The sequence below is a fragment of the Chiloscyllium plagiosum genome, unplaced genomic scaffold (genome assembly GCF_037043375.1).
Source record: "Chiloscyllium plagiosum isolate Xiang-an unplaced genomic scaffold, Cpla_swu_hap1 HiC_scaffold_21, whole genome shotgun sequence".
In the NCBI taxonomy this organism is placed as follows: Eukaryota; Metazoa; Chordata; class Chondrichthyes; order Orectolobiformes; family Hemiscylliidae; genus Chiloscyllium; species Chiloscyllium plagiosum.
In genome coordinates, this window is record NW_028270159.1 from 34,597,642 (window position 1) to 34,622,918 (window position 25,277).

The window sequence follows — 25,277 nt, forward strand, 5'->3', positions numbered from 1 at the left end:
AAGTTGGAAGGAGAGATAAAGCACTCTATCCCCTGCGGTGCCCATCTCTCACTAAATGCATCCACAGCATTGGTGGAAACCGCATGCTCACTCTCTCAGGATACCCAGGCACAACCTAGCTATGGAAGAGGGACAGACAGCCAGCAGTTATGAATCCCTTCCACTGCCTGCTGCCTGAATCTGTTAATTGCCAACTTGGCCTGGCCCAGGGCCAGATACATGAGGAGGTCCTCCAGCTTACTCATACCCCTCTGCACCAGATGTCCAAAGATTAGGACTGAAGTGCAACCAAAAGAGGATCAAAACAATTTACAAATGACTAAAAAGAGAATGCAACCACCCATAATCAATGTGTCCCGGAGATCAACAGATCCCGGAGCACAGCTGAATGAACAGTTGGGCTGGAAGTCCGTGTACTACCGTAACCCATGGTTACATGGGGTTACAGGGTGCAAAAGGCGCAATACGCAACGGACATGGAGTGCACCCTCTCCAAGGACACCTCGGCAGGGGTGTAACCATGATAGAAGGGCAGGCAGATAGAAATTATAATGACAATCATGACACTTTGGAACAAGTGGGACTTAAACCTACTTGCCTGGCTCAGAGGTAGGGGCACAACTCCTCCAAGAACCTCTTGAATATCCTCTTAGTTATTTACTAATCAACCTTTTCAGGCAGATGGGACTTGAACTCAGGCCTTGCAGTTGAGGGGTAGGAACACTACCACTATGCCACAAGGGGACCCTTGAATTGTTCCTTACGCTTTTTTAAATTAACCTGCTTTTTTAATCAATCTCTTCAGAGATTAGATTAGATTACCTACAGTATGGAAACAAGCCATCTAGTCACAAGACCCTCTGAAGAACCCTCCCAGACCAATTCCCCTACCCTATATTTACCCCTGTCTAATGCACCTAACACTATGGGTAATTTAGCATGACCAATTCACCTGACCTGCATGTTTTTGGATTGTGGGAGGAAATCGGAGCACCTGGAGAAAACCCACGCAGACAAAGGGAGAATATGCAAACTCCACACAGACAGTCACCTGAGGTGGGAATCGAACGCAGGTCCCTGGTGCTATGAGGCAGCAGTGCTAACCACTGAACCATCATGTCACTCTAATGTTGTTACACACCTCTGAAACAGGTGGGACTTGGACCAGGACCTTTTGATTTAGAGGTAGGGACACTACCACTGTACTACAAGAGCCCCCTCAAAGTGAGAGCAAATGGTTAGCACTGCTGCCTCACAGCACTAGGGACTCATGTTCAATGCCAGCCTCAGGCGACTGTCTCTTATTTCCTCCCAGTGCAAAGATGTGCAGGTTGAGTGGATTGGCCATGGGAAATGCAGGGTTATAGGGATAAGGTGGTGGTGGGGGTGCAGAGGTGTGTGGGGAGGCGGGTCAGTGTTAGATGTTCTTTGGACACTCAGTATATACTAGATGGGCTGAATGGCTTCTTCCACATTGTAGAGATTCTATGATTCTATTTTACCAAAAATCAGCTTTGCGTTAATTTTGGGGACTCTGTGGAGAGTTTCTCTTCCTGAGCTTTAGTGTGTTCTCATGCAGTTCTTTGCAGTTCCCCTCATTATATGAGCACAAGCCTTGATGGCATCTCACATGTGCTATTATGCACTCACCACTGATGGAAGTACTAGCCACTACCAGGATCTCTTGGAATTCATGGCCAGTACCATATTTAAAGGCCAACCATGCACCAGACAAGAACTGCCCTTCATAATGCATGTAGAGGGCGGCACGGTGGCACAGTGGTTAGCACTGCTGCCTCACAGCGACAGAGACCCGGGTTCGATTCCCGCCTCAGGCAACTATCTGTGTGGAGTTTGCACATTTTCCCCGTGTCTGCGTGGGTTTCCTCCGGGTGCTCCGGTTTCCTCCCACAATCCAAAAATGTGCAGGATAGGTGAAGTGGCCATACTAAATTGCCTGTAGTGTTAGGTGAAGGGGTAAATGTAGGGTAATGGGTCTGGGTGGGTTGCGCTTCAGCAGGTTGGTGTGGACTTGTTGGGCCAAAGGGCCTGTTTCCACACTGTAAGTAATCTAATCTAGTGGGAGGGCACTGAAAAAGAAGTAGGCACAAAAGTTGCATGGGTGACTCTTCATTGTAAATATAGGCTCACAGTTTATTGTTAATTTGCACCATTGTCTGTCTGCTTGACTATCATTGTTACTGTAGTGACAAGAACCGAGATACACAGATTACCTATCCACAGCTCTATACAATTAAAACCAAAATTGGTAAACATTGGTTTGATTTTTGAGTCTAGAAGGGATATTTGAAATTTCAGGGGAAGATGACTGATAAATCGATTTTCACAGAAGTGCTTTCGTTAACTAGAATGTTAAAGATGTGGAATCTTCATCATCCTTTTGTAGGATATTTTACAGTTAGTACTACTGTTTGCTGGCTGACATTTTAAATTTATATGTGCATATTGCCCAACATTTCTGGTCAATACATTGGTTCAATATAGGATAATGAAATAATTCTGAAAGAGGATAACCCATGAAGCTAGCTCCTTATTCATTCATGATTGGTTGCAAGAGTGGGGATTGCTATCACATTTGTCATTTCTTTCTGCAGCCACAGAGTTGACAGTGGGGAAGGTCTATGCAGCGCTGATGATTTTTGATTACTACAAGCAGAACAAAAGTAAAAGAATCCAACAACAGCAGCCAGGCAGCTTGTCACAGGTAATTAGCAAGACTGAGCCATGAACCAACACATGGTTATTCCCCTCTTGATTCTAAAGTTCCAAAAGAGATAGCCCCCTAAATATATTTTATGTTGCTTAAACATAAAAAGCAACTTTCCATCTTCCAAGAGGCACGACTATTTAACTTCTACCTCTGATGATATATAGAGTTTTCTACACTTGTTAAATTATTATCCCAGTAACTGTTTAATGAGTTCACATGTCTGAAAAATTAACAATAATTATTTCATCCCAGTTCCACCAGCAATGAACTTCACTAATTACATATAAATTTGGTTAGTCACCATGCTGCTTCCTTTAACTAGACTATTTTATATTAACTTTGCATGGATTTCTACAGTAATGCAACAATGCTGCTTCAAAGTCTTTCTGAGAAGAAATCTGTAAATGTGTGTGTGTGTGCAAGTGAAATAGATGCATACCGGTGTACGTGTGAGTTACTCTCCTCCTAGACTGCCACAGAGGAAGGAACGTATTGGGAGTAATTTTCATCTTTACCATTCAAACAGTAATCTGGCAGCATCAATTGCTCAGCCTTTGTAAAAGCCTCCTGATTTTCTTCCCAGTGAAATAAACACATTAAAATTCAGACAGGTTGTACAACAAGTTGTCATAGAATCATAGAGATGTACAGCATGGAAACAGACCCTTCGGTCCAACCCATCCATGCCGACCAGATATCCCAACCCAATCTAGTCCCACCTGCCAGCACCCGGCCCATATCCCTCCAAACCCTTCCTATTCATATACCCATCCAAATGCCTCTTAAATGTTGCAATTGTACCAGCCTCCACCACATCCTCTGGCAGCTCATTCCATACACGTACCACACTCTGCATGAAAAAGTTGCCCCGTAAGTCTCTTTTATATCTTTCCCCTCTCACTCTAAACCTATGCCCTCTAGATCTGGACTCCCCGATCCGAGGGAAAAGACTTTGTCTATTTATCCTATCCATGCCCCTCATAATTTTGTAAACCTCTATAAGGTCACCCCTCAGCCTCTGACACTCCAGGGAAAACAGCCCCAGCCTGTTCAGCCTCTCCCTATAGCTCAAATCCTCCAACCCTGGCAACATCCTTGTAAATCTTTTCTGAACCCTTTAAAGTTTCACAACATCTTTCCAATAGGAAGGAACTTATCTGATTCTGTATTGTGAACTTCGCCCAAACTGGTTCCTCCAAGATTAGTTGTGAAATTCACTGTTTGTTAATTTTCCTAGATGCACTCTGATGTCCAGCGACACATGAATTCAAAAACAGCAAAGGCAATAACTGTGCAGGTTCTCTCTCTCTCTCTCTCTCTCTCCTACACTGTCCTCACCATGTGCTTCCTTTGTCTGCTCTTCTCCCTTTTAAAACTGCTGTTGTTTTGACTTTTTTTTTCCAAAGTTCCAAAACAATGCAACAGCATATACAACAGTAATTGCTGCTCCTGGAATTCAAGGAAATCACCTTCAGCACCTAAAATACCTCAAAAAAAGGAGCAGCTCCTACAGCCAGAAATTTTTCCTGTCCTCCATCTGCCTGTAACACTAGGTAACCCTTCCCACTCAGGTGACAAAGTTTAAATCAGCCTGTTTCTGAAAAAGTGACAATGGTGGGAAAAATCATGATACATAGATTTGGAATGAAGTGTATCATTGGAGCCGCATAGCTTTGCTTACTGAAGATGGTTTTATTTGACTTTACTCTTGAATCCTAACAAGAAAAACAGTTGCCTTATTATTGAGGTGAATGTTGATCAATTAAAAAGAATTGTGATTTAGGGGAATACTTGAAAGGTAAGGAGCCTGGAGATTGGTAGTGTTTGAGACATAAGGTTGAGTTTTTTTCAGGTCACGGAAGCACTTGGACAGTGTTCAGGCTTGCAGTTTGTGTTTTCTGAAGCCCTCGATTCTCATTCACAAGCTGAAAGTGGAAGGTTTCGTCCACAATCTCCATCCAGTGTGTGTACCCTGCCAGATTGTATTCTTCAGTTTTCTATTCTGTTCTTGTCTCCACTCCTCTTTGGCTCCTTCTGCCAGTTCCCATCCCACTGCCAAGGGGGCTAATGGAAGTCTAGCTCCAAGGACTCTGTAATTGGGCAGAGGTGAAGAGAGGTCATGTCAGATCCTACTTCCTAAAATTGATTACGTTATACACTTTTTTCTCTGGGCAAAAGGGATCTGCTTGACTATGGAAGCCTGAACATGTCACCAAAGCTGAATAACCTCAGTTAGCACATCCGATGACAAGAAAGCAAAATGCTCATTACAATTACTTGAGTACTGGGGGAAACGAATCTCCTTTCTGAGAGATCAATAAAGATTTGATCCTTACAAAAGGGACTGTGAAATGCATTAATTTATTTCAATCCCTACATTAAGCTGTAAGATCATTTAACATTTCCTTATGTAATACAGATATAAAATAAAACTTCAATAATTAGTTTAGCTTAGAAAAATCTGAGAGTCCATTTTATTTGTTGGCATCCCATCTGTACAAAGGCTGAACTCTATTGTATCATTGCAGGTTTGTGTCGTGTGGGTTATCTCCCTGCTGAAGTTGATGTGTATTTAATGAGTGAATGTGCCAAGGAGACTGCTAAACACAAAGTCCAAAGTAGCCATGTGTATAAGCTGCTGGTTCTTTGTTTAATAGTATCATAAATAATAAAACTGCCATGTCAAGTGGATTTGTAATTGTTCATTTTCCCAGTAGAACTACTGTCATTGCTTTGCAAAAGTAATCCATTGTTTCATTGTAAGCATGTTTATAAGACCCTGACACCTTTTATGTCTGCCGCTTTCAAGTCAGTATTAAGTTCTCTTTGTTTCTTTGCATGTCATCTTGTACTCTCAGAGGTCCTTGTCTCTCCATCTTCATTCGGCCATTCCTCCAGCCTGTGCCAAACCTCTGCATGTTTCCATGTCTGTTGAGCTGTTCTCTCCCAGACTGCCATCTCTCCTGACTGTCAATAATCCCCACAACGGAACAGGGACCACATCCTGAGTACAGTGCCACACAGTTTCTATCATCAGGCCTGTGTTACTCCTGTTTGGACTCAGTGACGATATTTGTCTAAAATGCCAAAAACTTTCTTTTAATTCTATTCTTCCTTCAAACCTTTGATAAGAAACCCCTGTGATTGAGCATGGGAAAATAAGTTGGAGAACACATTTCCTTAAAAATACCTTGTATTTTTAAATCGATTAAATAATCTGTTTTCTTCTATGTAATTACATATAATTATGTGATGCAATTCTTTTTAGCAAATTGCCTTCTTTCTGCATGTGAGATTGAAGGACATAAAGCATAGACGGCAGGTCATCACTGCACGGGACTTACAATATCTCATTGTGTAGTCATGATATTTCCATGCAATTGGAATTAGCTTGCAGTGGGATCCAGCAATGAATCAGTCTCCTCAGATTTTTGCCTTTTGATTTTGCTTGTACTTTTTTTTGGTTTGCATCCACAAGTCCCTTTCATTCCAGGCTTGCACTGTATTATATTTCACACAGACTCGAACATCGTTCTTTCAGCGCATGGTGGGAGCCTTGACACCCACGCAAGAAGAGCCCCCCTCACTTAACAACACAAAGTCCATCTCTCATCCGGTGAACAAGAATGCACTCAACAATGGTGGCAACATGTACGTATCTGAAATTTCTATTCAATGTCTTGATGTTTCTCAGACTTACTCAATACAAATTTGTTAGGCATATTGGAATGAGCTACAAGAGAGTGACAAGTATCAGTGGATTCCAAAGACCACTGGATATCTTGCTGAAGGGAGGGGAGATGGATATCTGGTGGGGATTAACTGAAATGTGCTAGATATGTATACTGAAAAGAGTTGGCCATGTTAGGTCAAATGGTGTTTACTTGTTCTGGAAGTTATTGATGTTCCTACAATCAATGAGATACCAATTACACAGAAACTCTTGTTTTGTTGGGCCATTATTGCTTTGCTATAGCATTTTGTGATTTAAGTGGAGATTTTATTTCAAGGAACAGTTGTTTGTTGAATCTCATTTATATTAATCATTACTCTTGTCAGTTTCTATCCTAAATTAATTAAATATTCAGACACTACAAATTCTGCCAACGTAAAGATGATCTGCTCTCAACTGTATCAGTGCTGTTTTCTACCTGTTCATTTTCTAGAAAGTGTGCATAAACAAAGTCCTCTCATCCTATTTATCAGAGATTAATGCAAAGTGAAGCACCAACTAAACTAATTGTCTGTCATTTGAGGGATAACGTTTCGTTGGTACCCCATGTACGCTTTAATGACACAAAGGCAGGTAGAGACTGTAAAGGGATATGGATACATTAAGTCAGTAGATTGAAATTTGACAGATGGAGTATAACACAGGAAAAGGAGAACTTGTCCACTTTATCAGGAAGAGTAGAAAAGCAATGTACTGTTTAAATATGGGCAGACTGCAGAACTGTGAGGGACAGAGGGAACCATGTGTCCTAGTGTTTTCACACAGACGGTGATGCATGTATGGAATGAGCTGCCAAAGGAAGTGGTAGAGGCAGGTACTAATACAACATTTGAAAGCCATTTGACAGGTATGTGGTTAGGAAAGATTTAGAGGGATATGGGCCAAATTCAGGTATATGGAACATGAATCGCAAATAATTAGGTTACAGGTACAGCAAGTAAATTGAAAGCGATGGAAATTTGTTGTATATTATGAAGGAATGGAATATAAAAGTGGCAATATTTTATTATTATTGTAGAGGGCATTGGTGAGTCCACATCTAGAGTATTGTGTATAATTTTTATCTCCCTATTTAAGGAGTGACCACAATTACACGAGAAACAATTCAGAAAATGTTCACCCAACTGATTCCTGAAATGAGATGTTTATCTAGTGAGGGGTCATCTAATGGGGAAAGGTTGCTACTATATTCATTGGAGTTTAGAAGAATGGGAGAGGAGTGAAACATATAAGGTCCTGAGGGGACTTCAGAAGATGGATAGTGAAAGAATGGTGAAGAGAGACTAGAACGAAGTAAGGGATGTCCCATTTAAAATCAAGATGAGGAGAAATCTTTTTCTCTCTGCAGCTTGTGAGTTTGTGGAATTCTCTTTTCCAGGGAGCAATGAAGATAGGGTCATAACATTCTTTTAAGCAGAGATAGATAGTACTCTTGACTAGTGTGGGAGTCAAAGGTTGTTGGGGTACCAGCAACAAACGTATCAAATAGCAGAGCGGTCACATGACGCTAAATGGTCTGTTCATTCTCCTCACATGAACATTCCTATGTTGAAGCCTTGTTGATATATATTCTGTAGGTATCTCTTTGAACCTCCTGTGTGAATTCAGTTATTAAATAATGTCCAACTGCATCACTATAGTTTAATACAGGGCACATTTAGGAGCATCTGTAAATGCAAATAGCGTAGGCATATTTCATGAATTTTGCATTATGAATAATTTGATGTTTTAATCACAAGCAACAGACTGTTGTGGTAAAATAAACTTATCTGTGCAAGCTTTATTATAACAGAAGAATGATCAGATACAAGTTTTGAATTGGATGAATACTACTTTCGATGTGAGTTGTAACTGTGACATTAAGAATTGAGAGCCATCTCTCCATTGGTGTTGCTTTCTTGTGATGCAAATGAAAGACCAAGAATGGATATTTCCATTCTGAGTTACTCGCAGCCAACATTTGGAACAGATGGTATACAGAATGTCAATGTTCGTCACATATCAACTTTTGTTTTCCTTTGACCGGTGATAAAATTATTGGCAGACGATGGTGAAGATTACAACAGTTGGGGTCTGCTGTAATTGTTCCATGAGGATTAGTGGTGCTTTGTTATCAACACCTTTGGAATAAATGGGACAAAGCCCAACTCCCAAAAAAAAGTTGTGTCAAGTCTTGCTAAAGGTTTAAATATCATCAACCATAAAATAAGTACCCAATGTATCTTCTAATTTTAACCAAAATGGATGAGAGACAGGCAAGCAATAATGTGGGCTTGTCAGCTACATAACATAATGAGACTGCCATCCTTCACTCTAACAGTTATTCTGTACTAATTCATTTAAACCAGGTTTAACCAGTTCTGGAGAAAACCAACAGCCTAAAGGCCTGAATCAATAAGTGCTTTTTCAGCATTACTTGTGGGCCAAGAAGAACAGAAGTGTTCTCTTCACAATTAACAAGTGACCAGGTTTTCCTTCTGTCTCCCCTTTACCTTCCTCCCAAGTAATCTGCATGGTCCGTCATGATCACCATTAGATTCCTTCTACTCTGCTCCCTCATGATCTCTCTTGCTTTCCCAATACACTGACCTGCTCTTGTAGGCTTTAGCCTTGTCAATTAGGTTCCTGACCACATGAGCGCCATTTGTCAGTCAGGCTGCTTTGGGGAGGAAACCAACAGAATAAATAATTATAAAAACCTTGCAATTAAAATCTACAGATTATTTGTGAAATCTATTCTTCAGCCTTTTCTGGCCCCTTAACAGCATCCTTTTGTGGAACTCATCTCGAGGCTAAAACCCAAGCTGACATTTCCACCAGGTATTCCCAATAGTATCCATCCATGCTTTTAAGAGTAATGCATTTAATGTCTGGCTCCTTTCACTTGAGATGCCAAATACTTTCACATTAATCTTGTTTGACGCTCAATAATCCAAATTTGTCATTTGTCAGAGGATGGTAGTGAATGGTCTCATTGATATTAAAGGGACCTGCGCCTTCGAGGCAAATGTTAACCCTCTTGGATCATGGCTTGATGTCATAAATCATGTAAAAGCTCTTCACTGCATTCCTTGTACACCATGGTATTGCAGAATAACGAATTGGTCTCTTTAACCAATGTTGAGGACATTGTTTAGTCAGCTGCTGTATATTGTCTAATTATTGCTGTGTGTAACTTTGCATATGTTGTTCAAATACTGAACACCTTCACACAGCCAAATCTATTATTACTTGTTTCCATTCTGATTTTAAGTAGTCATGATTTGGAGGTGCCTGTGTTGGACTGGTGTGGACAAAGTTAAAAATCAAGAGTGTAGTGCTGGAAAAGCACAGCAGGTCAGGCAGCATTTGAGGAGCAGAAGAATCGATGTTTCAGGAATGGCTTATTCCTGATGAAGGGCTTGTGCCCACAATTTCGATTCTCCTGCTCCTCGGATGCTGCCTGACCTGCTGTGCTTTTCCAGCACTACATTCTCGACTCTGAGCTCCAGCATCTGCAGTCCTCACTTTCTCAAAGTTAAAAATCACACAACACCAGGTTATAGTCCAACAAGTTTATTTGCAAGCACTAGCTTTCAAGGGTGGAAAGCTAATACTTTCAAATAAGTCTGTTGGACTATAATCTGGTGATGTGTGATTCTTAACTTTGATTTTAAGTAGCTGATTATTAACATAGCTCCTTCATCTGATTGTGTTTCTCCTCAGGGAACCTATTCTCAATGCTCATTACATTATACTTTATCAGGGCTGAGTTTTTTGTGTGTCTGAGAATTTCACACCACAGTCTATGTGTCCTTAGAATAAAGAACTTATATATCGCAAACTGCTTGGAAATGTGTTGCCAGTCAGGTTATAACAGAGCAGGTTGTTTTCCTTCACAGAGTGGGCAGCGCTGTAATAATTACATTTTCTGTCACTTAGTTTGTATCAAGGTGGGCTCAAAGAATCCTCACCCTGGTTACAGGCCCAGGAGGCATTTACTGAAGCCAAACTACGAAAGCCTGAACTGAGTCAGGCAGATGAAACTCCAGGTCTGCAAAGCAGCCCTCAGGTATGATGTTAATATTTAATTTGCAAGATAATTCTTCAATGCACTTAATAATTCCCATTGACAACTGAGAGTGACCGTGGCCAAAATCATATCTCAAGCTTGCTGTTATTAATTGATCTTGTAAGGTGCATCTTGTCCATTGGATGCATGTGACTGAATGAATAATATGTGACATTTTGTTAAAGTAATGTTGAAAAGGCCAACATTTAAAGAATGAGGATTGAGAATAGTCCATAGCTGGTTCTTGTGGTATTTATGTTTTTACACTATGGAAATGCAGGTTGCAAGTTTAGTCTCTAGGGAACATGAATTCACAGCACACTGTCTGCCTGAGCACCTGCACCTTCCTACCTCAAAGAGACAACAGAAGGCATGCTACTAAAAGTGTGGCTCTAATTCTATTAAATAGATAGGTCTGTGTTCCACAATTTCCATGATCAGTCAGCATCTAAAATCATTAAAATGGCATGACATTGTTTTCAAGTAATCCACTGTTCAAGGAAATTAACACTAAAATGTAGATTAGATTCCTTACAGTATGGAAACAGGCCCTTCAGCCCAAGAAGTCCACACCAACCCTCCGAAGAGGAACCCACGCAGACCCATTCCCCTACCCTCTCTTTACTCCTGACTAATGCACCTAACACTATGGGCAATTTAACATTACCAATTCACCTGACCTGCACATCTATGGGATTGTGGGAGGAAACCCACACTGACACAAAGAGATTGTGCAAACTTCCCACAGACAGTCGCCCCGAGGCTGGGATCAAACCTGGGTCTCCGTTGCTGTGAGGCAGCAGTGCTAACCACTGATCCACTACACCACCTCTGAACTATTGTGACACAAACATCTCCATTTTCCAGCCCCTGTGCTGTAATTAAATAAGTATGCAGCTTTCAGCAAGTTGAGATCTGACCTGTGGGGTGACACGGTGGCTCAGTGGTTAGCACTGCTGCCTCACAGCACCATGGACCCAATTTGATTCCACTCTGGGACAACTGCGTGCTTGGAGTTTGCACATTCTCACTGTGTCTGTATGGATTTCTTCCAGGTGCTTTGGTTTCTTCCCACAGTTCAAAGATGTGCAGGTTAGGGAGGTTAGCCACGGGAAACACAGAGTTACTGGGATGGGATAGGTCTGAGTCAGATACTCTTTAAAGGGTTGGTATGGATTCAATGGACTGAATAGCCTACTTCCACACTGCGGGATTCAATGTTGATAAATAAAACCACTGCTTTATAATCTTCTGGATTCCCTGTTGAATTCAGTAATTTTATACTGTAATCCCAGTTTGTTTCTTTTCATTTGGGTGTTTTAGCTTTTCTTTTTGTCTTGGTTTTGCTATCAGATAACAGCATACCTGCTCCAGGTACACATGATGTGTCTTTGTTTCTCTCTTCACAGATACTACTGAATTTCTCCAGCATTTTCTGTTTTTGTTGTAGATTTACAGTATCTACAGTACTCCAAATTTCAGATACAATACCTTGTCATCTCTGTCATTGAAAGGTCAAAAAATCCCAATGAAAAATGAACATTGCTAGTTTTTAATTATTTATCTGTTTAGATGGTGCAACTATTTTAGTAGAGATTTAATCTCAGTGAACAGTGAAGCTATGATGAATTGAATTGAATGGAAAAGTACTGGTGTTGACTTGCTCTTGCACAGGCTGTGGAGATGAGAGAGATAGGGTCTGATTCAAATCAGACTGATCAACCGGGCCTTGAGACTCAAGGACGTGCAGCATCAATGCCTCGATTAACAGCAGAAACCCAGGTAAGTGATTCGCAAATAAAAGGGAAATGTAAAGATTTCACATCTTGATAATGTGCTTGGAGTATTTTGATGCGCACACAGAATCTAGACAAATCCCAATTTGAAGGAATGTTGTACACCGCAAAATTATCACAAAATGCTGTAGACATTGTCTGTGCTGCAGGATGAGTTCTCCAGCTAATGGTTGGGGAAAAGTGCTATTACCAATCTTCCATTTTGTAATGGTGCAAATGACCTGATTGGTAAACAGTGGTAGAGGGTGAACCTTTTGTGAGTCTTAGTATGAAGAGGCATGACAACCAGACCTAGTTTATTGTGTGATAACAGAGGTAAAAGCTACGTTGGCTTGTTAGCCATAATCATTAAGAGTATCAGGGGCCAGGGATGACGCATCTGACCCATAAGGATCTTAAACTAGACTCCTTCCAAGGCTATACATCATGCAATTTCTAACATTAACCCTTTCAGGCCCATTACCTTATATAATGATGAGATTCAAGCAAGTCTGTAGAGGTGAATCATGAGAAAATAAACATTAAATATACAAGAGAAAGGTTATTGTCCTCTTTCTGTAAAGCCTGTAAGGGCCATTAGCAATTGATGACATTAAGTGTATGTACAATATACACCTTATTTACTCTGCTCAGTTTTACTTATTGTAAGGCAGACTTTGATTTTTTAAAATTTGTTTTTGGGCATCCTTACAAATTTGAGGAACGGCTGAGGATACTGGGATTGTATTCGTTGGAGTTTAGAAGATTAAGGGGAGACTTAATAGAGACGTACAAAATAATACATGGCTTGGAAAAGGTGGATGCTAGGAAATTGTTTCCGTTAGACGAGGAGACTAGGACAGCCTTAGAATTAGAGGGGGTAATTTCAGAACAGAAATGCGGAGACATTTCTTCAGCCAGAGAGTGGTGGGCCTGTGGAATTCATTGCCACGGAGTGCAGTGGAAGCCGGGACGCTAAATGTCTTCAAGGCCGAGATTGATAGATTCTTGTTGTCTAGAGGAATTAAGGGCTACGGGGAGAAAGCTGGTAAGTGGAGCTGAAATGCGCATCAGCCATGATTGAATGGTGGAGTGGACTCGATGGGCCGAATGGCCTTACTTCCACTCCTATGTCTTATGGTCTTATGGTTAATTAAGCCTTTTATTAATTATTTTAAGTCTCTATTACCACTTAAGAAATTGAAGGTAACGTTAATAAGTACAGTCTTTGATAATAATGACAGAGCTAACCCACTGGAAGTGTTTACAATTCAAGATATAATTTAAAATCAGCTTCAGAAAGAATTCTTACTGAGGCAATTGCACCTAATTTCTGAGTGTCATCTGAAAACATTGAGTGCTTAGGTAAGTAAATGTGTGTTTGAAATAAAGTCTCAAAGATAATCAAACAGAAGAATTTAAACCAAAAACCAACCAAAATCATTCACACTTTTAAAATTTGATCTCTGGATACCACTAAGATCAAGTTTCCTCCAAAGATTTAAAACAAATCTGTTCACTCTTCTGATGGTGAAGCCCACACTCTGGGTTCATTGTGTTCACCTGAGATTGACGTTTTATACTTTCAAATGAAATATGTACTTTCAGAATTTATTCATTTTCAATGATTAGCCATTACAATGATATTTTTATACTTGTCTTAAAGTAATACCATTGTTTGATAATGCCCTGGTTACAACGCATTCTATTTGTAATATTCTTTTCCTTTATAATTTAAACTATCGGCTTCAATCACAGTACATGTTGCTTGTTCTCTCATCCAGGCTGGTTAAATTATTTGACAAAAATAAACTTGTGATTGCTTGTTGTTGTGAGATCAATTGCTGTAACATTTCATAATTTTTGTGCTTTGTCTTTCTCATTCCAAACAACATTTGCCTCATCCATCCTTTCCATCATCCCCTAACCTGACTTCTTATTTCACTGACTTCCGTCTTATTCTCGTAATGATCTTTCTGTGTTAATACTGTCACTTGCCCCTTATCTGTTTTTTCCTTGTGGTGTCTAACATTCTGGGTTGATTGGTTTTGCTTTTATAAATGTATCTGGTGTTTTGGTTTGCTGTGCTTTTTCTCTGTTTTCACCTCACCCACCTGTCCTAACCTCGCCCTACCCTGTGAATGCTGTGCTATGGGCTGCTTCACTGTGTCGTTTTACTCGACCTTTTGCTGAAGAAAACATCTCGATCATCTGGGAGTGTCCTTGCAGTATGTAACTTGTATCTCATCCACATTATTTTGTTATTTCAGTCCTTTGTCCTTTATGCATTTTCCTATAATTTCATATAAACGCAGCCCCAGTTGCACTTGTGCTGCTGAGAGTACCCAGGCATCATTTCAGACCTATAGTTGCATTTGTACAAACCAAAAGAACTGCAAATGCAGTAAATCAGAAACAAAAGCAGAAATTGCTGAAAAAGCCCTGGTCTCTGGCACTGTGAGGTAGGAGTGCTAACCACTGTGCCACCGTGCCGAATGAGTGTATAAAACCCATGCACTACAGTTACATCTTAAAGAGAGCTGCTACAAAGCATGCTCTCCACTCATTGCATTTGTTAATAAAATTGCATGCTGTGACTACAAATCCTGATTGGTGTGCATGAAATCAACAATGGTCAGTAAGATTTGGAACATTGGGTGTTTGAAAACAGATTCAAAATTCTATTCAGGATTAAAGTGCCCATAATGGAAAAAAATGATGTGTTAAAGTTCAGTTTGAATTTATTTATACCAGGAATAAACAATGAAAGACTGCTTGGGCTTGTACAAAATGTACTTGAGTTTTGCATCTAGCTTGCTTGTACTTCCATGTAATAGTTATATGCTTGCTTGTTCTAACTTAAACTACAATGTATTGATTAATCAGGCATTCCACAATGAGCAATAATTTAATTAGAATTAGGTTTTATTGTCACATGTACTCAAGTACAGGGATATAGGAGTATAGTGAAAAGTGTACAAAGTTGCCATTTGCATCACCATCCTAGGGCCAAAGGTAGCTAGGTACAAAATAGAACATAGAACATTCCCGTGCAGTATAGGCCCTTCAGCCTTGATGTTGCACTGACCTGTGAAAGCAATCTGAAGCCCATCTATTCTATACTATTCCATTTTCATCCATATGTTTATCCATTTAAATGTCCTTAAATTTGGCGATTCTACTACTGTTGCAGGCAGTGTGTCTCACACCCCTACGACTCAGTTACAAAGTAGAAAATATCAGGTACAAAGTAGGAAAATAAAGGAATAATTTAAGCATTAATGTAAATGTTTCAATAATAACAAATATAAGAAAAATTTACTGAAACATGCAATCAAGAAATGCCTTGCTCATAAAAATTAACTAGCTTCCTTGAATTGTAAGATACACATGTATAGAAATCATGGCCTAGTGTGGGTCAATTTAGGCTTATCATCAATCATTCTGAGTGATAACTATTTCTGTTAAACTATGGTCGATTTTTCCTAATAATGCAGTTGGAGTGAATGACTTAAAACCATGGTATATTTATGAGGTGCATTCTTGCGACAATAGCAATACATAAACACCTATTTGGCAGTATCAAAAAAGCCTTTAAAGTGTCATTAACAATTGTTTACAACTGGTACTGAGATAAAAGTAAATGTCCAGACTGGATCAGACAGAGCCTGAATATGACATTATGACTGATTGATAAACATATTTGCCTGCCAGAAGATCAACTCCTAAATTTCATTATTAATCCAGTTCATTCAGTTGAAGATGCTTGGCTTTCCAGGAATCCTGTGTTGTTTAATATTTAAAATCCAGAAAGCCAACCTGAGCAGGTGATTTTTCTTCCATTGCTTTGTCGAGATAAATCTTAAACAAATTCAGGTGTTTAAAAGTTCAGGCGTTTGGGGCGGCACAGTGGCTCAGTGGTTAGCACTGCTGCCTTACAACACCAGGGACCCGGGTTCAATTCCCTCCTCGGGTAACTGTCTGTGTGGAGTTTGAACGTTCTCCCCGTGTCTGTGGGGGTTTCCTTTGGGTGCTGTGGTTTCCTCCCACAGTCCAAAGATGTCCAGGTTAGGTGAATTGACCATGCTAAATTGCCCGTAGTACTAGGTGCATTAGTCAGGGGTAAATGTAGGGGGGGTGGTTTGCTCTTCGGAGGGTCGATGTGGACTTGTTGAGTCGAAGGGCCTGTTTTCACACTGTAGGGAATCTAATCAAAATTTTCTAAACACTTGAAAGTTTAAACACAGAGAAACTATTCCTCCAGTGTTGCTTATACAAAATCGTGGAGCTCCCTCTCTAATAACATTGTTGGAATGTCCCTACGTTCCAAGTACTCCAGCTATTCAAGAAGGTGGGTCACTCCCATTTTCTCAAGATTGGGGGAGGGAGGGGTAACAATTAGTGCTTGCCCAGGCAATCTAAAACCTCTGAATTAATTAAAGAAAAGACATTTGAATTAACATAAGTAACAGTTTGAACTTTTTTTTTCAGTGTTAAGGTTTAATAGTGTCATATTAAGAAGATTTGTATATCCCACCATCAACAGAATTACACAATAAAATGTTACCATCATCTCTGCTATACTTTGACTTTTATGTCTGTTTCTAATATTGTTGTGTAGCCAATTCCAGACACAAGCCCCATGAAGCGTTCTATCTCTACGCTGACGCCACAGAGATCTCACGGAATGCATCTCCCTGATTACTCTCTGGAGCGGGTTATCCCAGAACGAATGCCTCATCATCACCACCACCACCATCAGCACCGCTGCCATCGCAGAAAAGAGAAAAAACAACGGTCACTGGAGAGATCTCCCACTCGGCATGCAGATGGAGAAACAGGTAACAAACCAGGATTCCATAAAATTGAAGAATTAGGAATTGTATGAAAGATGTGTGAAATTTCTTGGCAAGGACATTTATTATCTGAAAGGAGGATATCTTTAAAGGTACATTTAGTTACTGGGAGTATGGTAGAGTTGGAGTAGGTAAAACTGAAGATGGTCTTCCATAACTGTTGCTGCCACAGGTGCTGTATAAAATGAGTATAGGTTGTTTTAGTCTAGCTCTTAGTGCACTCTGTGTCAACTTTAACACGACCCTGTCCCATAAATGTGTTCCTCATAAAATGGTGAAATAACTCCATTGAGGCTTGTATCCCATTACCAAGTCACACTTTAAATACATATAGAGAGTCTTTGACCCTGATTGAGCTTCCTCAGAGCCAGCTCCCATAGCGAACAGAATATCTGACATTCCTGTTCTTATCTGTCAGCCAGGGCTCCCTAACTGAACAAGGTAACAGCCCCAACAGGGAACTCACATTTTGCGAGGTCCACCTGGCTGACTTCATTACAATGACTGCGTGGCAATGGGAAAACAACAACGGTGGTGTGGTGGGAGTTTTTAGTTTTCTGATGATGAGACTATGACATTGTCCTTCATAAAACTAGAAGGATTGATGTCAGCGACAATCAAAGGATTGTTATGGACCAGACCCCCTCAAAACATTTCAAGAAAGTAGCCCAGACACTAACGTTCCTTGTTGTTTTAAGGAGGTGTAATGCGGATATTCCAGGAATGATACAGTTGGTCAAACCACTTAATTTCAAACAAAATGTAACTTATTTACAAGATTACCAAATGAAACATAAACAAAAGAGAACAGAATACCAAATAATTTAACCTATCTGAAAACTCAACAGGTCATCACAACTTAATGCTGCTGTTCCCAATATTTGCAACAATCCCCATAAATACCCCTTGGCACAAAAAGTAAACTGAAACATAGAGTCTTACAGGAGACAGGTCAGAGACAGAGTACCATCATGGACTTACTTCTTTGGGTCTAGCAGCTTTTTCAAAAGATTGACTGCGTTCAGTGAATAGCCAGACCAAACCAGAAGTAAGCTGAGCTGGGAGAACTGGCTACACACCTTTCATTGTACAGATTTTTTTAAACTTGAAAGCCTTTTGTCTGAAGCAGTTAGTTATAATCAAACTGACCCTTCAAAGCCAGACCTTTCGTATTTGTTGCTTTTATGATCTCTCTGACAAAAATAAAACAAGGTCAACCTAACCTTGTTAAATGATCAACATCATCACATGATCCAAAACATAATTAAAGAGGGGAAGCTCCTGCATCTTACCTGGGAGATGGATAACTAAAAGCTGGATGCATGGAGAATTCTGATATAGTCTCCTGTACAAATGAAATGTGGGATCTCCTAAAATCCATAAAATCACTGGATTGAAGCGAACATAATAAAAAAAACACGTTCTAGTTTTGTCATTTGTTACAGCTCTGCAAATAAAAATAATTTGCTTCAGCAAATTGCAAGAACGTGTGTCAAGTACCGATCAAAGAACTGGAAAAAATTGTCTGCACCGAGCAGATGTGACTCCTGTGTTTTCTGAATACATTCAGGAGAACTGTATTTGATTCTTGTGAATTTTAAGAATTCTGTGGTGTGGATTTGCAACTCCAAAAGAGTGACTGATGAGAAAAGATATCTTCCCTTGTTGCATCCTCCCTAACTGGTGCATGTCAGTTATATATGATCCTATATCATTGCAGAATAAAGAGAGAACTGCATTTAAATAGCATCATTCACATTCTCAAGGCATCCCCAAAGGCTTTTAGAACTGTAGTCCTTGATATAGTGCCCACAATGTTTCTGACAATGGATAAACAGTAAGCTCCCAGAAATGTCAAGTTGATAATTACCAGCTAATTGATAATGGTGATATTGATTAAGAGATAAATATGAGTCAGAACACCAAAGAGTAACCATTTGCACTTTTTAAAAATAATGCCATTTTATGGAGCAGAAAGGACCATAGTTTAACAAGCTGTTCAAGCAACAGATGTTTCCTCCACTAGTAACCAAAAAATGGGGAGTATTATATATGTTGCACTTTCTGCTTGTGGTATTTTCAGCCTGCAGTAAAGCATATTATGAAGCAAAAATAAAAGCAAAATACTGCAGATGTTGCTGATCTGAAACAAAAAAACAGAAAGTGCTGCAGAAGCTCAACAGGTCTGGCAGCATCTGTAGAGAGGGAACGAGAGTTAACATTTCAATTCTGATATGACTCTTCAGAAGCAGCAGTCAATTCTAACTCCTGCATTTACCTGAAATCCACACTTTCCAGCTGGAATTGCTATGTCTTAATCGGGACTCTGGCTGAATTCTTCACTCCCTACATCAAGGCTGTGAAGCCGTCTATATGCTCCATCCTGTTTTCAGGCTGGCCGAGAACATCTAACTCAGCACACACAGTGGGTAGGGTCTGTTACTTTGTTCTCTTGGATGTAAACTCATCACACACATGGATTGGTGAAATAATGATGTGGGTTCTTTACTTGAAGATAAGACTGTATATAAATAATATTGACTGGCAGCTAAATATCATACCTCTTACTTCCATCACTGCTGCTACAGGCTGTCTGCCAACTGGGAATAATATATCACATTTTTCCAAGGAATGTAATGATTGAGAGTGGTTTAAGGTATGCATCTTTAAAGGTATATTCACATCATATCACAACTTCTTTTTTAATAAACAAAACATTTCCCTTTACAGAACCAACGATTTACGTAACAGCAAAACAAAATAATATATTTTCCTCAAATCTGAGTCATAGAAAATAAAATTATAAATTTCTGAAATATATTGGCACTTTGCTTATCCATCCAGACTTTGTCCCAACACTTTTACTGGAGGCTTTTCAGAAAAAAAGGGAACATTCTGCAGATGCTGGAAATCTGAGACAAACACAGAAAGTATTAGAGATACTCAGCAGGTCTGTCAGCAACTGTAGGGAGAGAACTAGAGTTAAAATTTCAATTCCAGTATTACTCTGTAGGACCAAAGAGGTGTCACTTATTTCAAAATGGTGACTCTTTTTCTCTCTCTGTTAAGTTCTAAGAAATACAAGGAGGCTGAAGTTTTGTACAGCAGCAATTTTATTCTCAAGGTGTTTACTTGACCATGCAGCAAGTTTGGAGAGAGTTGTTTCCCACTCAAAATGGCATTATGTCATGAGATTGGACTCTTAAAGTGACAGTCCACCATACTTACAAAAATACACAACACTTTCCACGAATAGTGCTTGTGTATGGACACTAACTGTTGAACAGAAGTCTCGTTTAGTTGCGTGTTAATGCTCTGTCTGACAATGTTCCTTGCAGACCAAAGGGATGACTTCAGTTCTGCGGCTCACCAAAAAGAACAACAATCAAAGGAGCGTTCACGAGGTAGATCACAGGAGCGGAAACCTCCATCCTCCAATGAGAAGCAACGTTACTATTCCTGTGACCGATATGGCAGTCGGGAAACCCCACAGCCCAAGTCAACAGATCACAGCCGGTCAACATCTCCCAGTGCAGGCCCAGACTATAGCCTCCGCAGACAGGTGAGAAGAAATTACCACACGGCAGGGAATTGTACTGGTGATGGTCAATTTTTTTGGTAGTAACTGATGATGAGAATGTTAAAGTTTTCTTTTGAAAAACAACTGTTAATTTCGAGGTTAACACAGGTTTTTAAAAATCTTTGAATTATTGTCATAGTATTGTATTATGGTGAACTCTTCAGACTTAAACTCTAGTTAATTCTGATTTATACTTTAAAAACTGCCTATGCTAAGATCTTTGAAGTTAGAAATATTATTTTTTGCTTTTGTGTCATGTTTGAAGTAATACCTGGTCAGGAGAGTAAAAGGAAGTTAGGAAGGTGAGGCAGGTTAGAGCCAAATACCGTAGGAATGTTTAGTGTCTTAAAAGGTAAAGTCACCATAGTCTTCCCGACTATAGGCTGTCCTGTCATGTCAGAGAGACAGGCAGTGGTGATATAACCTGAAGTTCACCACACCTCAGGTAAGGTGAGAGGTAGAAAAGGGGAATCCTTCTCGATATTGCAGCTGCTGTAGGAATTGAACCAACACTGTTAGCATTAATTTGCAAAGCAGCTAATTGAACTAACTGACCACCAGTTTTCACTGTATGGCCTTTGACCATTTATAGCCACTGATACTCCATCAAATCCACCCTGCTCACTGCCTTTCTTGTTTATGGTTTCCATCTCTGACCCCCCTATTCTCCGCTCCACTTTCTCCCTTGCTTGTTTCCACCGACTCGCTATCACTCTCCTATCATGTTGTTCACAGTGATGAGATGGAAGGGGTAAGTGAGTGGGAGGGCTGGTGAGTGGGAAGTAAATGAGTACAAATTCATAAGAGGACTTTTATCATAGATCAGATATAATAGAGTCATACAGCACAGAGACAGGCCCTTTTTTTTGGTCAATTTAGGTTCAAGAGAGCTAGTAAGTTTTTAAAGTAAAGATTTGTGATGGTCTCATGGTGATATCTTTGCACTGTTAATCCAGAGACCCGGGTAATGTTCTGAGACCAAGTGCAAATCTCGCCATGGCAGACAATGGAATTTGAATTCAATAAAAATCTGGAATTCAGAGTCTAATAATGACCATGAAACAATTGCTGAATGTCATAGAAAACCCATCTGGTTCACTAATGTCCTTTAGGGGAGGGAACTGCAATCCTTACCTGGTCTGGTCTACATGTGACTTTTGACCTATGTCAATGTGGTTGACTTTTAACAGCTCCTGGGCATCTAGGGATAGACAATCAATGCTGGGCTAAACAGCGACTCCTTCAACCTGTGAATTAATAAATATAATATAGATTCAAGAATATTTGGTTTCTTAAGGGGAATTAGAGTCATAGAGATGTACAGCATGAAAACAGACTCTTCGATCCAGTGCATCCATGCCGACCAGATATCCCAACCCAATCTAGTCCCACCTGCTAGCATCTGGACCATCTCCCTCCAAACCCTTCCTATTCATGTAACCATCCAGATGCCTTTTAAATGTTGCAATTGTACTAGCCATCACTGCTTCCTCTGGCAGCTCATTCCATACACGTACTATATTCTGCATGAAAAAGTTGCCCCTGAGGTCTCTTTTATATCTTTCCCCTCTCACCCTAAACCTATGCTCTCTAATTCTGGACTCCCCCATCCCAGGGAAAATACTTCGTCTATTTCTCCTATCCGTGCCCCTCCTGATTTTATAAACCTCTATAAGGTCACCCCTCAACCTGCGACACTCCAGGGAAAACAGTCCTAGCCTATTCAACCTCTCCTATAGCTCAATTCCTCCAATCCTGGTGACATCCTTGTAAATTTTTTAAGCACCCTTTCAAGTTTCACAAAGTATCTTTTATTTAGCACACCATTGTTTTACATACATATTAGGAATGCATAACTGTAAAAATACTGATTAGATGAGAAATAATATAGATAAATAATGCAAGTAAATAAATAATAGAAAGATTTTCATTCATTGCCAAAGTTAAATGCTGAGCTCTCACCCCAACATCAGTCAGAAGATAAGGCTGCAGTTAATAAGCAGGTGTTATGTTCAATGTTTATTGAATCTTGTTCACCCTTGGCACATAGTGTATAGCTACTGATATATCTCTCTTATATAGCATTTTTATGTATTATATACTAGGGTACCATTTTGAAGAGATAACCGCAATGAATCTATAGGTATTTGTGACTTCTACTTGTAGCCCAATATCCCAATTGATTCATTACTTTGAGTGAATACCACATTGTACTGGTTGTTTCGATCTTTTGGTTTGTCACAACAACTTGAAATTCTTCTACTCTGCTATTCCAGCACTTTTTTTCTTGAGAAAGTAGAGGTAAGGTTAAGGATTCACCATGATCCTATTACCTAGCAAAACAGGTTTGAGGGAACTTATAGCCTAAGCATGCTGCTATTCCTTATGTTTCTCTTACCATTTCTGTAATAAAGAAGTCTGGAGGTTCACTATGTTTAACATGTGTAACTTGCTTACATTTACAGCCGTGGTTTCATGAATGCATACAGGTAGTGTGAAATTTGAAGGCATATCACTCCATAAGAACTTAACTTGTGCTCAGTGGTGCAAAGAAAATAGTGCACCATATTTTAACAACTTTAATTGATGAAAGTAACACCTTTAAACCGTGATTTAAATGTATTAACTGTTTACTCAAATTGACTTTAATTACTATTCTTTAAACACTGCACCAATGAAATTTCTGTTGTTTTTTTTTTGCCTATCTCTGTATTCTTCCTATAGATGAGCTTCTTCTGGGGTTTTGCCTTGTATGCTTAATGCTTAGTACTGCTAATTATTTTCCTATATTTTCAGTAGTTGATTTTGCCACTGATGATAATCATTTTTCCTTCCAATTCTCTCTGCATCTCTATGTATTTTGCCTCATACTTTACTTTCTCTTTTTGGTGCTTGTCTGAACATTCCACCTTATTTCTTCTGTCATGTGGCTCTGTGCGTCCTTTTTCAATCTCTTTTTTTTGCTTTCTGTACGTCTGTTCTTTTGTTTTTTGAATTGCTTTGTTCCAATTTTCATCTAGGGCAGTGGTTCGGTTAACGGCAGCCCTCTGCAGTCAGTCTCTGGTGTGAGCACCCCGTGTCGTGGTCGACGACAGCTTCCGCAGACCCCCCTAACACCGCGCCCCAGCGTCACCTACAAAACTGCAAACTCCTCTCCAACTCAGTTTAGCAACCTGCACGGTGTTTTGCCCCCAACTCCTCCAGGGAGACTCAGCCGTGGACGGTCAGAGCACAACACTTTCCTGCGCAGCGACTCCCAGAACCAATCATACGCTGGCGATGAGAGCAGACAGCCAATGGTGATGCGAATCGGATCAGACCCTTACCTGGGGCACCGCGAAGCTTGCAACAGCGATGGACTTGCACTGCCAGAGGAGACTCTGACCTTTGAGGTGGCTGTTGCCACGACTACGGGCAGATCCCCCAGGACTTCCTGCATCTCACCTTTCACATCTCAGTCTCATCAAAGCCGCAGAGTCCCAAACGGCTACCACTGCAACCTGGGTATGAGCATGGGTCCTGGGACAGGCGCGGGAGAGCGGCAATATTATCGCGAAACAGATGAAGACGACTGGTGCTAGCATGGCAGTCTAGCGAGACTCTTACAGATTATACATTAATATGATGAGTTTTATCATCTGCAGGGTGTTCTGTCGGAGCTCAGAGTGTATATTAATATGCAGCATTCATGGGGATTTAGAAACTGGAAAATGTTCCAGAAATCTGATTTTTTAAGAGTTGCTTCAGCTTGTTTTTGCACTGAATTTGCAAGTGAAACATGGTTCACTTGAAGTGAAGAAAACAAAAGACTGTTTCATTCTAGAAAACATCTGTTTTTCTATCTCCCTCCCTACATTGGCTATTTCAGAAAACAACAGATGCCAAATTTCTTTACAAATATATTCATAGAAAACTTGATGAAATGCAGTAGCCTGCTCTAGTGAACTACTAGGGCAAAAGGTGAATGAGCTCGCCTGTTCACCATACAGGTTGTGAGAAGGTGGCTCTCCTTTCATCACAGACTTTGAGTACCAGAGTGGGGGGAGGGGGGAGAGGCGGGTGGGGAAATAAGATATTTTAATGCATATTGAGAGACTAACACAGACAGCAAAACATTTTCAATGTAAGACTTGATGTTAATAATGGAGAAAAATAATGTCTTGAATGGAGCCAGTAAACAAATTCTGCTCTTGTACTGCACTTTGTCTTCACGTTTCTCTGCATTGTCCACGTCTGCACCAAGAACCTCTGCAACATGTTGAGTTCCAAGTTGTGGAGTTGTCGGCACCATTTCTTTGGCTCCAGAGGCCTTTTGGTGTGCTGCTTTTTACACCTTATTAAATTATTTTGTTGATTTGTTTATTTGACCATTTCTGCCTTTTTTACTTTTCATTCACCATAGCGATAACATGGTCTGCGATCCTGATTTTGTAAATTGTTGGTGAAGATGCGCGCATAGTCACAGTAATTTCATGGCATGCACTTGTTTTTCATAAGTGTACAAAAAGTCAGCATTTGTATGTAAAGAGGTAGCCTGATGTCATTCCACTA

The 25,277-nt window shown here is 40.1% G+C and overlaps 1 protein-coding gene across 7 annotated transcripts in view; it reads left to right on the forward strand.

Moving 5' to 3' along the window:
* Positions 1 to 24,765, forward strand: part of cacna1ba (calcium voltage-gated channel subunit alpha1 Ba) — a 598,950-nt gene extending 574,185 nt beyond the window's left edge. For 4 of the 7 annotated variants that reach the window (XM_087998494.1, XM_087998493.1, XM_087998496.1 and 1 more), the window contains 7 exons: positions 2,616 to 2,725; positions 6,252 to 6,382; positions 10,386 to 10,515; positions 12,190 to 12,297; positions 16,912 to 17,131; positions 20,485 to 20,708; positions 23,747 to 24,765. In XM_087998494.1, coding sequence (XP_087854620.1) covers positions 2,616 to 2,725; positions 6,252 to 6,382; positions 10,386 to 10,515; positions 12,190 to 12,297; positions 16,912 to 17,131; positions 20,485 to 20,708; positions 23,747 to 24,307 — 1,484 coding nt within the window. In that variant the 3' untranslated portion in view covers positions 24,308 to 24,765. Of the gene's footprint in view, positions 1 to 2,615; positions 2,726 to 6,251; positions 6,383 to 10,385; positions 10,516 to 12,189; positions 12,298 to 14,485; positions 14,519 to 16,911; positions 17,132 to 20,484; positions 20,709 to 23,746 lie in introns of all 7 variants that reach the window. The other 3 variants (XM_087998499.1, XM_087998495.1, XM_087998498.1) reach the window with 3 other exon arrangements.
* Positions 24,766 to 25,277: the final 512 nt, after the last annotated feature.